A 15209-nucleotide genomic window follows, 5' to 3' on the forward strand; every position below is an offset into this window, starting at 1 on the left:
CACGTTGACAATCAGTATGTCTGTTACGTGCGATTTTTCACCCCGTTGTGTTTTGGGTCAGGATTTTAAAGAAAGATATTTTTATGGTAATTGTTGCTCGTCTATTTTACTATATATTTATGTAATAAATATATGATGAAAATAACCCCCTTGGGCACCCCCCCTTAGACTTGTGTGCTGTTTCCCTGTATCCTCCCATCTGCTGGCAGAATACCCACCCCACAAACTGACCAGATGGAGAGGTGTGCCCCAGCCTTGGCAATATTTCCACCCCCACCCCCAAAACGAGCACACACCACAGAAGCCAGCTCAGCTGTGAACTATTGGATTTGAGACAGGAATAGAACAAATCGGGGGGCTAGAGAATAAGCGGGGGGTGGGGGGGCGGAGAGTGATTTAAATAGGGGAGGACGGGAGGGTCAGTGATGGGGGAGGGAGGCAGTTATTTACAAGAAGGCTCGGGGGGCCAGAGGCTCATCTTGGAATATTTTATAACAATATAAATAAGATTCTGGTTTGCTTTTCCTTTTCGTCTCGTAAAGGAGAGAGAAGTGCAGAGTTCGATTCTGTACAAGGGGGCAGCGGCAGAAGGCCGGCCGGGCGGGTCACTGGGCGTCCACCCGGAAGGACAGCAGCTTCTCGGAATGCATGTTGTTCAGGGTCCGCAGGTCCGGCAGCTTGAGCAGCAGCTTGGTGAAGCGGGAAGTCTCCGAGGGCCGGTTCTTCAGCACCAGAGCCCGAAGAGCCCGCAGCAGCGTCTCCTGGAGCTGCTCCACCGAAGCGGAATTCTCCATGCCCGAGCGGTCTGTGGGGAAGACGACAGCAGTGAGGCAGGCTCCCCGAGCTCCTCTGAGGAGGAACCGGAGGAGGTCTGCGAGGAGAAGGAGGAGGAGGAGGAGGAGGAGGAGGAGGAGAAGAAGGAGGAGGACCCGGCCACCGGTGCAGCCTCTCCCTGAAGCCCCTCGGAGGGCCCACGGGGGGAAGGAGGAGGAGAGGAGCGCAACTCCTTCTCCCAGGCCTCTGCCCCAAGAGCAGGAGGCAGCTGAGAGCTGGGAGCATGGGCTCAGCAGGGCTGGTCACCTCCCATCCCACAAGGCCACTCTCCTTCCCTGAACAGGCCAAACGTGTCCAGGCTCCCTTGCTTTTTGCTCTGTAGTTCCCTCTGCCTGGGATGCCCTTCCCCCTCTCTGCCTGGCAATACCTTACTTGTCCTTTGAGGCCCCACTCAAGTGTCACCTCCTTCCCCAGCTCCCCCAGGCAGAAATAGTTGTCTGTGCTTCCAAAGCCCTTGGTTCATGCTTCTACTGTGACACTTATCTCACTGTTTTATAATTAGTCGGGCATGAGTCTGTCTCCCCAGCTAGACTGTGTCTGAATCATGTCTGTATCCCCAGTGCCCGGTGCAGGGCCTGGCATAGAGTAGGTACTCCATAAAAGGTGTGTTGAATCGAACTGCGTCCGCCTCCTCCCCCCCACCCCCCTCCAGGGTCAGGCTCAGGAGAGAGCTTGACCTACCTGCAGAGACAAGCACCACCGCGGTGAAGAGGCCCAGCTCCTCCTCGGTAAGCGCCAGGGAGTTGAGCTTCTCACTAAAGTCAAACATGGCATTGAGCAGGTCCCCCATGCCCATGGCTCCAAGTTCCTGCAGGCTGTAAGTGGTGCGGCTCAGGAACATCACTGTCTGGTCCTTCACGTTGAACAGCGATGCAAAGCGCACCATCAGCACCTAAGGGAGAGGGGACAGGGATAGTCACCCTGGTGGGGTGGGAGGAGCATTTGCCAAATTGCCCCTAAAGTTTTCCAAAGGGTTTACTGGCACCGCCTTAGGTTTCTCAGGAAAGAGTGGGGGTGGGTTCTGAATGGGCAGTGGGGTGGGGGTGGGGGAGAGATGGAAGGATGGGGAACATCACCCTGGCTTTAGAATCCAGCAGGGCTGAATCTGAGTCTTAACTTTGTCACTACCCGTGACCTGGGACAAGGTCGCAAAAGTTCACCAAAATTGCTCTGAGTCTAGAATGGGGGTAGCAATGTGCCCTAAGGTGTTATTTCCAGGTAATGGGATGTGTTGAGACCCCAGCTGAGATTACAGAAGTCCCAGCCAACCTGACGCAGGAAGGGGAGGGATTCTGCCCCTTCCTTCAGCAGTCAGAGGCTGCCAGGGTCAAAGATACTGGGGTTCCAAAGCCTTTCAGAGCCCCTCCCTATCCTAGATACCAAGTCTTTCTGCAGGATCCTTCCCAAGGTCAAGAGCAGGGAGCACAAAGGGTCACTCACCTCAAAGGTTCCCGCCTTAAGCAAGGTGACCTGGTCGTGCTGAGAAAGATCACGAAAGCCGGGGATGTGCTTGGCAAACTCTACCACCTCCCGCACAGCAGGTGTGAAGCTCATGGAGAAATCCTCCCAGATCTCTTGCACGGTTCTCCCACTGCGTCCGTGGGGGTACATGTTCATGGGGCATGCCTGGAGGAGGAAGGGATTTGGGGAGGGGAATATCAACCAGACTGGCTCAGGTGGGTTCCCCCAGCAGGGCTGGACCCCAGCTTCTGCCCAGGTTAGAGGCTGTGGCCCTAGAGGATCGGTCTTTTAGGTAAAGGAGCAATCAGGTGCCAGGTGGAGATCAGGGATTTGCAGGCACAGCCCTTACTGCAAGGCTGAGCATCCTCCCCCCTGGGAAGAGGATATCCCTGCATGAGCCTCCAAGCACACCCAGCTGCCCTATGCTAAATCCAGTCTCCCAGGCCCCCTGCCCACCTCACCCCCAGTGCCCTCACCAGCAGAACATTCTTGGAGTTGCCCTGCCGTGGACTGTTGGCAGGTGCTTCGCCTTCTGGGGCTGGGTACACATGGGTGGGGCACAGACGGTGCCCGTTGCTGTTGGGCTGCTGGCAGCTGTGGTGGGCAGGGCCAGGGGGCCAGGCGGGAAGGTAAGAGGAGGAGGCCTGGCGTAAACCATTCAGGGCCTCATTATGACGCTGGGCAGCCATAACGTTGTCATTGGGGACAGGCGGGCAGCTCTGACTTTCCCAGCAATGAGGAGTGGTGGCTGGAGGGCTGCCCGATGCATGGTTGGCATTGAAGTTGCCAGGTGAGGTGCCCAGCTTGTCATGGGCATAGGTGAAGATTTCTCGGTGGGCCCGGGCCACCTGGGATATCACATCCTCCACTGTGGGCTCAGGACTTGGAGATCGGGGAGGTGTCAGCTGTTGTGGGAATTGGGAGAAGCCCACCAGGGGTGAGGGGGCCGGAGCGGGAGGTGGTGAGGGGCCCGTGGGGCCTGGAGTCGGATGCTGGGTGGGTGAGTTCTCCAACGGGCACTGGCTGCTCAACTGGTTGTTGGCCAGGTTCATGGCGCTCTGCATCTCGGCAAGCATCCGCTGCTTCTCTCGTTTGGGGATGCGCCCAAAACGCACAGCTGTGACAGGATGAGAGCAGCGTCAGGAAGTTCTCCTACACACTCACACGCTTCTCTTCCTTCCTTCCTCTTGAAAGGGCAAGGCCCTGAACGCTTGGGGTTCTACATCAAAACCAAGGCCACGCCCCTTGAGGGAGTTTTCCAGGTAGGGATTGCCCTATGAGGGGACCAGAGGAGCGAATAGTAAAGAAGTGTGTTTATCCAAAAAGATGAAAGATGGGCATCCCCTATACAGAGGAGACTCACCGTCTGACGTGTCTCTGTTGGGACTTTTTTAAGGGAGGGATTAACTCAAACTTTGGGTGGAAGGAAGTGGGGGGGAAGTTGTGGGGATGCTTTGTGGGGCAACAGTGCCGCCTTACCATCTCGAGACATGCCCACGGAGAGACACTTCTTGAAGCGACACTGCTGGCAGCGGTTGCGATTGATGCGGACGATGGAGCAGTTTTCATTTTTCAGACACCTTTTGTACTGGATGTTCTGCTGGATACTCCGACGGAAAAAGCCCTGGAAGGATGGGGGCAGCTAGTGAGCATCTCCATCCAGGCCAGGCCTATGTGTCCGGGGGAATGAGGTCATACCTCTCTGCCCTTACCCCCAACCTGCCTCACCTTGCAGCCCTCACAGGCATGCACGCCATAGTGGAAGCCCGAGGCAACGTCCCCACACACTTTACACAGTAGCACCATGCCATTCAGCTCTGTGGGAAGAGAGGGGCAGCAGGTGAGCAGGAGGGCTGTCTGGCCAGAGATGTGGAGGTTTTCTGGGCTGGAAATTCTAGGGGGAAAGCTGAGGAGCTCCTCCAGTATCCAGACTGGGCTGGACAGCGGTTGGTGCAACTCTAGGAGAAATCCCTGAGGCCAGGGTAGGCCCTGGGAATAACCGTGTCATCTGAACACCAAGTCCCAACCTAGTCCTGGCCGACTTCCCCCAAATCAGCTGGAAATTTACGCACTGGTGATGTTGCTGGTGCTCTTGCTGGGGGACACTCGGCTGCTATCTTCCAGGGCCACTTGTAGACCCCCTGAGGGGCTCCCATTATAGAAGGAGGAGGAGGAGGAGGAAGATGAAGAAGGGGAGCCATCATCACTCAAGTTGGGTGGAATGCTCCCAAAGGAGCGAGCTGGGTCCTGAGTGAGGGATCCAGTGGGTGATGGTGGGAAGTAGGCAGGGCAGCCTTGACTCAGGGACTGGAAGCTGCCATTTGAGCTGTCACTGTAGAGAGACTCAGGGCTGGTACGGCTTGGGGAAGAGCCGCTGGAGCCAATGTAGGTGATGACACCACCTGGCAGGAGAACACAAGGGAAGGGGGTGTCAGCACCATGTATCTTTGGTCCTAGGGCACCACTCCTGCTCATCCCCCATCTACCTCCCACTGCTGCATGCTCGGAAGTTAACTGTGGAACCCTTAATCTTGGAGTCCCAGGAAGAACCACAATAAGCAACTCCCCAATGCAAACCAGATATGACATGGCCAACCGACACCCCAAGGCTCTTTGCAGGGTACATTCAACTTCTGCCTTGGGTGTGAGGTGCCTCCCTAAAGGCATGACCTCTGCAGGCATCTCATATATGTACCCCGCTACCCCGGAAGCCTTCCTTGGGAATACGGACTGAAGCTAGCTAATGACTTCATCGTTAGTGGCAGATGTGAGGATGGGATGAGCAGCTGAGACCCATTCAGAATGCCCAGTTTCACCCTCCAAAAAAAAAGCTGCCAATTTTAACACCAAGACCACTCCAGGGATGAGACTATTTGGGGCAAGCTAGCCAACAGTGAGGAGAGTAAGGTCTTACAAGAGTAAGACAGTGACATTCCCCCAAAACTGGAAGACGTTTCTCCAAAGGTACTGAAACTACCCAGGCTGGTTCCCCTGGCCTCCAAAAGCAAGAGTCAGAGTGGACTCTCCCTCCGCGTCCAGGGAAGACTTAGCAATGCCCATTGCAGGTTGGTGGACATGAAAAACAAATTGTCCAGCCTAGGGCTTAGGAATTCCCCTTTTAGATCTCTCAGCCAGGTGACAACGACCTTGGCTCTGGGCCATTCAAGGGACTTCGACCCTCTGGTTACATTGTCAACCAGGTGTTTGTACTCCCGTGGCATTAGCAGGAGAAAAGGTGACCTGCCTGCCACACCTTTGCCAAGCACCTAGCTTGGCCTGCCACGGGTGGGGTGGGAAAAGGGAGGATCCTAGGACACGTGTGAGCCAACACAAGCCATGTCACCGTATATCCAGAGGCACATGTCTTGCTCACCCACTGACACACACTGAGCTGGGCAGGGCAACCCTAAAATAGCTCAAGGTTGGTCAGGGTGAACCCAGCTCCCAATAAAATAGTTGCACAACAGGTCAGCTCCTACAGTTTCAGGGGTGGGGGGGGGGGGGGGGGGGGGGATGGGATGGGATATCATTTGGTGGTAAATGAACTTGACCTAGTTCACCCATCCCCAAAAAGGGAGTAAGACTTTCATCCAAAGATGATTCTAACCTGGAAGTGAGGGGCATGCTCAAAAGAGTCTAGTTCTAGATCCAGATCTATCAGAACCAAATTGATCTGTGACCTAGAGGAAGTTACCTCCCCTCTCTCTCTGGGTCTCAGTTTTCTGTGACCAAAAAAAAAAAAAAAAAAAAAAAGACTTTCAGTAATGATTCTGGGATGTAGCTGTAGCTGTTCTGGGGAAGTCCTTTCTGACAGACTACTGCTGGTTTGGTGGGGGTGGGGAGTTAAGACAGTGTTTGCAGGAGTAAGAGATGCTCCAGGAACAGAAAGAATTTGGAATGTGGTGAAACTGAGTCTAAAGGCAGTAAAATGAAGTAGGTGCAAACAAAATAAAAAGAAAAGGAACGAGGAGACAAGAGTGGCTAAATGTGAGGTACCATTGAGGAGTGTAAACACGAGGCCATGAGAGGTCAGGGAGAGCTCCAGTTTACTCTGCTTCAGGGATGGGGAGAAGGTTCCCCACCCCCCTCCCGTCCCAGGCAGGCGGACAGGAAAAAGAGGCAGGCGGGGGCGGTGAGTCAGCCCAGCTTCACCCAGATCTCGGCGGGGCGGGGCGGGAGCCGGGCCCTCAGCCGGCCTCACGTCCTCACTCCACGTGTGCCTCCTGCACGTGGCTCCCCAACGAGGAACCCCGGAACCCAAGGCCCCGCCCCTCACCGTCCCGTCAATCAGGAGCATCAGCCCCGCCCCCGCCCCGCCCCTCCTGGGCTTCCAAGTCCCGGGCTGGGCCCCAAACGCCAGCCGGGCCGGGGCAACTGAGGGGAGGAGAGAAGGGAACACGCGTTGCCGGGGCGACTGGGGGGGGCGGAGCTCATTATGTAACGGGGCCGGGAGACAACGACCAATGGGGTGGCGGCCACGGCTTCTGCTGAATGAAAACAAACGCAGCACGTGGGCCCGGCTCCGCAGCCATGTGAGCCCTCCGGGCCTCCCGGGCGCTGTGGGTGTCCTCCCTGGGGCCGAGCACCACTCTGCTGGCTCCTCAAGTGCCGCTCCCTACTGTCACTGAGGATTCCCCAGTGAGATCCGACCCATTCCCCCAGCCCCTCCTGCCTGGAGCCCCTATCAACCCACTGCTTTTCAGGTTCCCTTGAGCTTGCAGGAAATAGGGGAAGAGAAAGAGAGGAAGGCGAGGATCATCTTTCCGAGAGGGTCAGCCATGCTACAGCTGCAGGGCAGGGGGGGAGGGGGAAAAAGGGGCGTTTGGGGCACTGCTCCAAAGCTCCCAGTCCCTCTAAACTGTGCATCTTATCACATATACCCGCTCTCCATCTCCTCCTGCCCGGGATCCGAGTCCATCAGGCTAAAAGGAGCTTTGGGACTCTGAGAGGTGGTGGTGGGGCGCCTCTGGGCACATTCCCAGGACGAATAACTCGCTCTGGAAATCCCAGCCTATGGTACCCATTATGCTAGCAAATCCCCAGACCGAGGGAGTCCCCAGCCCCTTAAAAAGTTCCTCTTGTTCTAAGGCATACATGGAAGCGAAGAGACAGTACCAAAGGATGATGATAGTAAAGAATCTCAGTACCTGTGTTATTGTTGGAGTCCAGGGTCGTCATGTCTTCACCGGCTGAGAGCGGTCATTCAAACTAGACCTTGACACAGACTGGAGGTTGCAATTGCTGCTGTCGCCCCCTGGACACTGACTGAGGGCGGAGAGTGGATCCCACGGATCACAAACAAGATCCGAGGCACCCTGCAGCAAGGTCTCGGGGTTGCCTGACTGCAGCCCTGCAAAAGGGTAGGACGCAGAGGCAACGGAGGTCTGCTTTGCATGGGAAGAGCAGAGTGTGGGGGAGGGGAAATCAGCCTGCTGTAGTTCTTCTAGCTGGAAGGTAGCAAGGAGGGTCGGGTCTCTGCAGTGCACGGGGTGCCACTGCCTGACGGCTCCACAGCGCTGCAGGGTAGTGAATCTGGAGCTCCCGGTGCAAAAGTCCCAGAGGGAGAGAGGTTGCAGTCAGGAAGTAAGTAGGTGATGGGGAGAAACGGGGCACCCAGGCGCAAAGAAGCGAGACGTGTGCCCTGCTACGTTCCCTCGGCAGCAATATTTCACTCTGCCAATCTCAGCCGCCTTTTGCCCCAGCCTTTTTCCCCGGGACAGAGGGCTCTGCGCAGGCGCCAGCAACCCAGGGTTCCCGGGCCGCACGCGGCACTGGAGCAGGTACCATGTGATCCCAGGGAGCGCCTCGTGCCCCAGTGACACACTTTTCCAGCAGCAGGCACGTTGAGCTCCGTGCGCCTGCGTAACGCCAAGCCTATCGGGATTTGTAGTCCACTGGCAAAGTGGGCGGACTGCGTATATTTCCCCCTTTCTGTTTTGCAAAAGCGATTGCTGGGACCCGGGGAGGAGCTAAGAGCCGGGTCGGGTCGGGTGTGCCCTGAAGAGTCAGGGTGGCGTGTTTGGAAAGCCTGTATGGCAGAGGCATGTGAATTCCTGGGGAGGGACTGGCAAGCTTGGCTGTTCCCCGGGAGATCAAAGCTAACAGGCTCTTTCTGCAAACCTTGCAAACGTGAGGGCTTCACGTGATTGCCGGACTGACCTCGCCTTGAGGTTACTAGTGACACAAGGAGATATGACCAGTAGGGGAGGGAGATATCCCCAAAGTCAAGAGCTTAAGATGAATTTCTGCTGCAGGGCCAAGTCCAGGGACCAAAAGGAAATGTGACCCCTTTTTCCTTTTATTCTCCTTAGGGAGAGCATCCCTAAGGGAGGAGGAGCTGCCATGCGGGTGAGGTTGTCTCTGGGGACTCCCTGTCTGCTTGTATGACACCACCTCACTCATTCGAGGTGACTTTGGGGTGAGTCATTTCCTTTTGTCTGGGAAATAAAAAGGACCAGGGAAGGGAACTTTATGGTGAAAGTGCTTTTTAAGATCCTAAAGTAATGGGGCTGAGGTGAGGCAGGGGGCAGAGTGACACCCCCACCACCACCAGTGCTTGAGTGCAGCATGCAGATCCCACAGAAGGGAACTCAGGAGGGAACATGAAGATCATCTTCACCACCACCACCGCTTCCTCAGTATCCTTTCCTCAGTAAGAGGAAAATGAGTCTTAGAAGAAGTGGGTGGCCCAAGGTCAGACATTCATTCCTAGTTCCCTCTGCCCTCCCAAACATCAGGGAGATGAGCAGACACACAGGGAAACACTGAACAAGGGGTTAGAAATGGCCCCCCTCAAAGCAGCGATTGCCCCACTGGTGAAAATAGATGTCTCCCACTTGAGGACGTGGACTGTGGGGAGAGATGGGGGCCTCTTCTCCAAGCAACCAAGTGAGGCTGAGCCACCTGCTGCTTCCTGCTAATTTCCTCCTCAGTCCCAGTCCTTGGAGGGAGGGTTTTCCCTCACAGGAAGCCCTTCCCCACTTGTTCACAGACAGCGCCTGGAGCAGCACTGGTGGATGCCTGGAAACATGACAGTCAGCAAAGAGGTAGAGAAAAGGAGGAGTGTGGGTGCCAAGGAAGGAGGAAGCTGGGTGGTGAGGAGTTGAGTGAACTGAGAGGAACTGAGAGGGCTGTGAGGTTGACTGAGAGGTGACTGAGTAGCTGGCTTGATCACTGACCCTTTGACTCCCTTTAGGAGACCCTTTAGGGAGATGTGCTCCCTAAAATGGGCTCCTTAGAATGGTCTGGGCTTTTACTTTATTCCCCCCACCCAAAAATGTGGGAGAGAGAAGACAGGGGGTGCTTCCCTGGCCTGCCCTGGCCTTCTGGCCCAGAGCTGGAAAGCTGTAACACAGCGTGGGAGAAACTGGGAGGGGCTAGGACAAACAGGGAAAGAGGCTTTTCAGGAAAGCTTGGTTCTGAACTCAGCCTTCTCCCCTCCCCACCTCCCCTCCTGCTGGGCTCTGGAGGGAAAGCTAGGAGGTAAGCTGCATGCTCTCTGAGCCTGTCCTGACTCTTCCATCAGAAGCAGGGCCAGGGCTCAAGTATCTGCCAGGGCTGGATTCAAAATCAGGTCTCTGGGCATGACCTCTAGTGCCCCACCAGCCCAAGTACCAACACCAACACACTCCCAGTTGTCCTGGACCCTCCCTGAGGCCCACAGCTCTGTTCCTTGCTTGTGATCCCACCCACCTCCTGTTCTATTTGTTGGTCTTTTTCCCTATAGGGAAAGGGCCAGGGGTCAAGACTCTCTCCCTGAAGTTGCAGCCAGTGAGAGGGAAGAGGAAGCAGAGGCAAGGAGAGTTGAAATTCAGTCAGCCTAACTCTTGGCAAGGAGCTGGGTTGTTTTGCAGTCTAAGTGAGGCATGAAGGCGGAGGCTTGGGAGGGAGGGAGCAAGGGAGGGGGGTTACCTCTGCTCCCTCCTTCCTCCGTAGCACTTCTTATAGGGCCCCCTTTTTCTTCCCTGACAAAGAGGTAACTTTGGGATATTCCTTCTACAATTGGAGGGAAGGATACAGAAGAATCAAGAGGCAAGACTTGTCCTTGGTTCCAGAAGCTTCTAGGCTATCTCCCCCTCCCCCCCCCCCCCGTTCCTCTCTCTGCCAGTAGCTACTGGGAGAAAGACAGAGACCTATGGGACCCAGAGGCACCAAAGGGAGGGAGAAAAAGCTGAGTTGTCTGGCCTTTGGAGACACAGACTAGAATCTAGCTTTGGCCTCTCTTTGACCTCAACCTTGACCTTAAGACAACAGGTGCATTTCAACACAGCCTCCCCCCCCCCCCCCCCCCCCCCGCTGGACATTCTCGTTCACTTCTACACACACACACACACAGACACACACACATACACACTGTTCCGCCTATAGCCAAATTCAGCCCAAGAAGGAACTGGACTCTTAATAAACAGTGCTCAGACTAGAACTGTGTAGAATGGATGCATATCGAAGATCCAGCACAGGAAGCACAGCCCTGGCTCCATGTTGCACACACTTCCACTCAGATTCCTCAGGGTCTGGGATTCTGAGGACTGACCTCCCCATTTGGGGGCAGGATTAGATCCTGTGTGTGTGTGTGTGTGTGTGTGTGTGTGTGTGTGTTCCCAAATATTCTTTAATTCTCCTGGATTTCTTTGGACTGGGGTTGGGGGGGAGTGGACAGCATAGAGAAAGCAGAGGAAAGAAAAGGGATCAAGAGCTCTAAAACTCTCGTCAGAGTATGCATGTGATCATATGAGTGAGAGACTGCACTGCCTGTGTGAGTGTGTAAGTGTGAATGGTGTGAGTGTGCATAGATGTGTGTGTGTTTGACCCAGAATCTGTGCTCCTTGCCAGTGTGTTGTTCTGGGTAACAGGGCAACGCCTGTACAAATCCTGGGTGGCCTAAATCTTGGGCTGACTGCTTGACTGACTGACTGAGGGTGGGTCCTTGCTGGAAACCAGGTCAGACTTCCTTAGGTGCCTTCCCTTCCCCCTCCTTTCTCACCAAGCAAACCATTGCCCAGGGGAGTAACCTCCCTGCCTAGGTCATGCAAACCTGGGTCAGAAACCCTGGGGATTCCCCCAGAATCAGGGAAGCAGCCATGTGCCTGGGAGAGACTCATGCCTTGCCCTCCTAGAATCTTTTCCTATTCTCTAAAGGCCCAGCTGGCTTTTCTTCACCTACCCAAAGCATTGATATCTTGGGGAGAATCTCAAGAACATGCCACAGGAGGGTCTAAGTCTGAGCTGATTTGTTCGTTGGGGGAACTGGAGAAAGAGAGGGTGAAGCATGGTCCAGGGCTGGGTTCCATGGATGTGTTTTATCTCAGATTCTATCCTTACACCACTCCTTTCTTCAAGGAGAGGAAATAATAAGCATGTATTAAGCACCAACTGTATGCCAGGCACTGTGCTAAGTGTTTTGTATATATTATTTCATTTAATATACATAATGACACAATGCTACAAGTCCCATTCTTATTTTAGAGACAGGAACCTGAAACTTTGAGACGTTTGTTAGCTTGCCTGGGAAGAGGCAGACACTAGCTGATTTGTCTGAAAACTGTATTTGGAGTGAAACACTGCAGATTGAGAGGATGTCACATCAGGGGTGCCTGGGTGGCTCAGTTGATTGAGCATCTGACTCTTGGTTTCGGCTCAGGTCATGATCCCAGGGAGTGTGGGATCAAGCCCTGCGTCAGGCTCCACACTAAGCATGGAGCCTGCTTGGGATTCTGTCTCTCTCTCTCTCTCTCTCTCTCTCTCTCTCTCTTTCTCTCTCTCCCTCCCTCTGCCCCTCTCCCAACCCTGAGTGTGTGCAGGCATGCATGCATTCTCTCTCTCTAAAATAAAAAAAATAAATAAAAATAAAAGACTATGTCACATCAAAAAAATGGAGATTTTTGGAGAGGCTAAAACTCCCCCAACTCTCTCTTGGGACTACCACTGTCAATGTCACAATGAAGACAGGAGTGCTGGAAATCGGACCCCAGGTCTGAGGATACAACTGTTCCCACTAGCAAGACTGTCTTTCCTGGAGAGAATGATCACTTTGACTGAAACATTGACATGTCTGAGCAGCAAGCACATCCCAGTGTTTCCTAAGCAATAGTGCTACTTCGAAGTGTGGGGTGTCAACCAGAAGAGATACTTGAAGCTCCCCTGTCCTTGGCCCCATTAGTACCTTACCTTCCCAGAGCCACATTTCCTTTTCCCTTGTACTCTCCCCTCTCTCCCTCCACATTCTCCTTATGTGGTTATAAAGGTAGACAGGGGCCAGAATAGGGTGCAGCAAACAGATAGCAAACACATTTCCACATAGACTGCTACAGAGGTGAGTCACCGAAGCAGGCATCTGAGCCCTCTTCTCTACCTCTGACTTTGGGATCCACAGCTGGTGACAAGGGGAGGGGGCAGGGAGACCAGGGCCCTTTAAAGCACCATGGTATTTCCTTCAGGGGATGTATTAAGAATAGTTTAGCTCATATAACTTCGTACAGTGACAGATGGTCACTATGCTTATCGTGGTGAGCACTTTGTAATGTATATAAATGTTGAATCACTATGTTGTAAAAAATAATAATAAATAAAATTAAAAATTTTAATTAAAAAAATGAAAAAGAATGGATTAGTTCAATGAGAGTGGGGAAGGCCTCTAAAGAAATTGTGTACAAACTACTTAGGAATAACATCCCACTTCTCCATTTACCTGCTTGAGCAATGTGCTCTTCTAAGTACAGTCCTTCGAGAGTCATCCACCATCCTAGGCCAATGCTTCTGCAGTAGATGCTTTGGGGAACCGGAAGGAGGATTCTCCTTCCAGAGCCCAGGATCCCACTCGCATCACAGGATCCAGGAGGTGCATGGGCTGTCCTTGGCAGTGGAAGACTAGGTCTCAGATCATCCTCTTTCTGGCATGGGGGTCCTCCTCCCGGGTTGGGGGTGGTGGCAGCCAGCACATGCTATGCCAAGGCCATCTTGTCCAACCTTTGCTATGTTGCTGCTGGAGCCTACTGGTGGTTTTCTCTTCCAGGTCCAGGTCCGGCAAGGCAATGACCTGTTGTCTGTCCTTGAGCCTGTGTAGGACGCAAATGCAGGGAAGTGTGTGTAGGGAGTGGGGGGGGGTGGGGTGGGTACCTGTGTGCCTGCCTCTGTTTCCACCTATTACCACAAGCTCTAGCTCAAACTCTCTATCCAATGTCTCCCCATTTCTTGGGCCATGGCAGATCTCTGTGTAGCTGCCCAGGGAGGCCAGAGGCTCATGACAGTCCTTGTGAGCAGGATGGACCTCAGAGGAGCCATGGCCTGGGCAGACATTAGGGGCCATGTGTAGCTTCTAGGAGGCTTACATAAACACTGGCTGGGATGGGAAGGGAAGAGGGGGGGTGTAATGGGCTGCCCAAGAAAAAAGCAACCCCCACCCCTCCAGCTCATACTGCATGGAAAGAAGGAAAGCTCATTTTTCCTCCTCCCATCCCTCTCCCCTAGTCTGCAGCTGTGAGTTGGGCCGGAAAGACTGCAGTATCTTGGGGGAGGGGTGCAGGAGAAGGAGAGAGAGAGAGAGAGGATGAGACTTTGCGAATTTGGGATCCCCCCCCTTCTTCTAAATTGGGGGGGGGTGAAGGGGGGAGAAGCAATTTGCCAAAGAGATTTTCAATGCCACAGGAAGGAGCTTTGGCTCATTAGAATGCGCAGTTTGCACCCTGAAAAAAAAAATCTGTGCTGGTTGCAAAAATGCAGACGTGTGTAGGGGCCCAGCAGAGATTAAAAAAAAAAAAAAAAAAAAAGCACTAGCTCTGCAATGCAGGATCTGCGAAGTTTTGGTGCGATGAGGAAATGTGGGTCGTGCTCACTTCATTTGCTTGTTCCTGGTAACCTACTGTCCGCCTGACTCCGGCACGGTCTCACATCCCAGCAAGAGGCACTGCTGCTCAGAAACGGGGTCACGGGCAGGGGGCCGGAGCAGAGGGCTGAAGTGGGGGGTTTGGGGTTAGTCCTGAGAGAAGGACTCTATGGGGCTGGGAGGGCCAGGTGGATGGGAGGGGACACTTCCATGAGGCATGGAGGCTGAGCTTTTTCACATTAGTGTTTGTTCTCCAGCCGGACAGGGGTTAGTGTGAAATTCTTCCAGATCCCCCCAGCCCCCACCCTGCCCTCAGTGCCTCCCTATCCCCCATTGGCAAAGAGACTTTCCTTCTCCTGTCCCGCAGACCACTGCTGCAGAAAGAACCCTGGCTTCGTGTCCCTGACCCCACAAATCCCTGAACTCTCTTTGTTCTAATCCTGGAATAGGCACTTGCTGCATGTCTGTGTGGCATCCTCCTTCCTAGAAAAAGGGGACCAGGCAGTCTGATTTTGGGAACCCAGGCTGCAGGGATACCAAGTCTTGGCCCTGGGCTGACATTAGCACATCAACTCCAAGGGTACGGTGGCCACTCTGTGCTCTTGGCTTGGGGAGGCCCTTTGTCATCTGGGGCCTAAGGCGCTGGGCTGTATATACGCCAAGGGGCTGCCTGGGAGGAGAATATGCCTGGGGAAACCTTGTTTCTTTCCTGGGTATTTGCTCCCCCAGTGGCTCAGGAGAAACAAAAGGAGGCAAAAGCAGAATAAAAAGCTGGGAGATAAGGAGAAGGGAGCCTAGTGCCCTTTTGCTCCTTCCCCATCTTTTCTCCTGTTTTTCTGGCCCACGGAGGACAGGACTTAGGGTGTTTGTGCCGGCAAGGCTCACGTGGGCTGCAGGGTCACATGGCCTGGGCATGTGCAGCCTGCTCCATTTCTACCACAACAACTCGCTCATAAACAGCCCGGCTGCTGCGGCGGTGGTGGCGGAGACATGTGCAAGCGAGGGGGTGGGGCACGTGGCCCTGCCCAAGCCAAGGGAAGGCTCTCTCTGAGCCCTGCCTCTCCCCTCCCCATGCTGGTGCTGCCTCGCCACA

At 54.2% G+C, this 15209-nt stretch overlaps 1 protein-coding gene across 2 annotated transcripts; it reads right to left on the reverse strand.

Annotated features, from left to right (window-relative positions):
* Nucleotides 1-261: 261 nt before the first annotated feature.
* NR1D1 (nuclear receptor subfamily 1 group D member 1) lies at nucleotides 262-8102 on the reverse strand. Of its 2 annotated transcripts, none has more exons than XM_049635980.1 (8): nucleotides 7443-8102; nucleotides 4368-4697; nucleotides 4024-4112; nucleotides 3775-3919; nucleotides 2772-3412; nucleotides 2275-2460; nucleotides 1516-1726; nucleotides 262-805 (listed from the first exon to the last, which is right to left on the reverse strand). In XM_049635980.1, the coding sequence occupies exons 1-8, from the start codon at nucleotides 7471-7473 to the stop codon at nucleotides 606-608; spliced, it is 1833 nt and encodes a 610-aa protein (XP_049491937.1). In that variant the 5' UTR covers nucleotides 7474-8102; the 3' UTR covers nucleotides 262-605. The 2 variants fall into 2 exon arrangements, with proteins under 2 accessions (XP_049491937.1, XP_049491935.1); XM_049635978.1 differs by lacking the exon at nucleotides 7443-8102 and adding an exon at nucleotides 6292-6592.
* Nucleotides 8103-15209: the final 7107 nt, after the last annotated feature.

Source organism: Panthera uncia, chromosome E1 (assembly GCF_023721935.1).
Source record: "Panthera uncia isolate 11264 chromosome E1, Puncia_PCG_1.0, whole genome shotgun sequence".
NCBI lineage: Eukaryota > Metazoa > Chordata > Mammalia > Carnivora > Felidae > Panthera > Panthera uncia.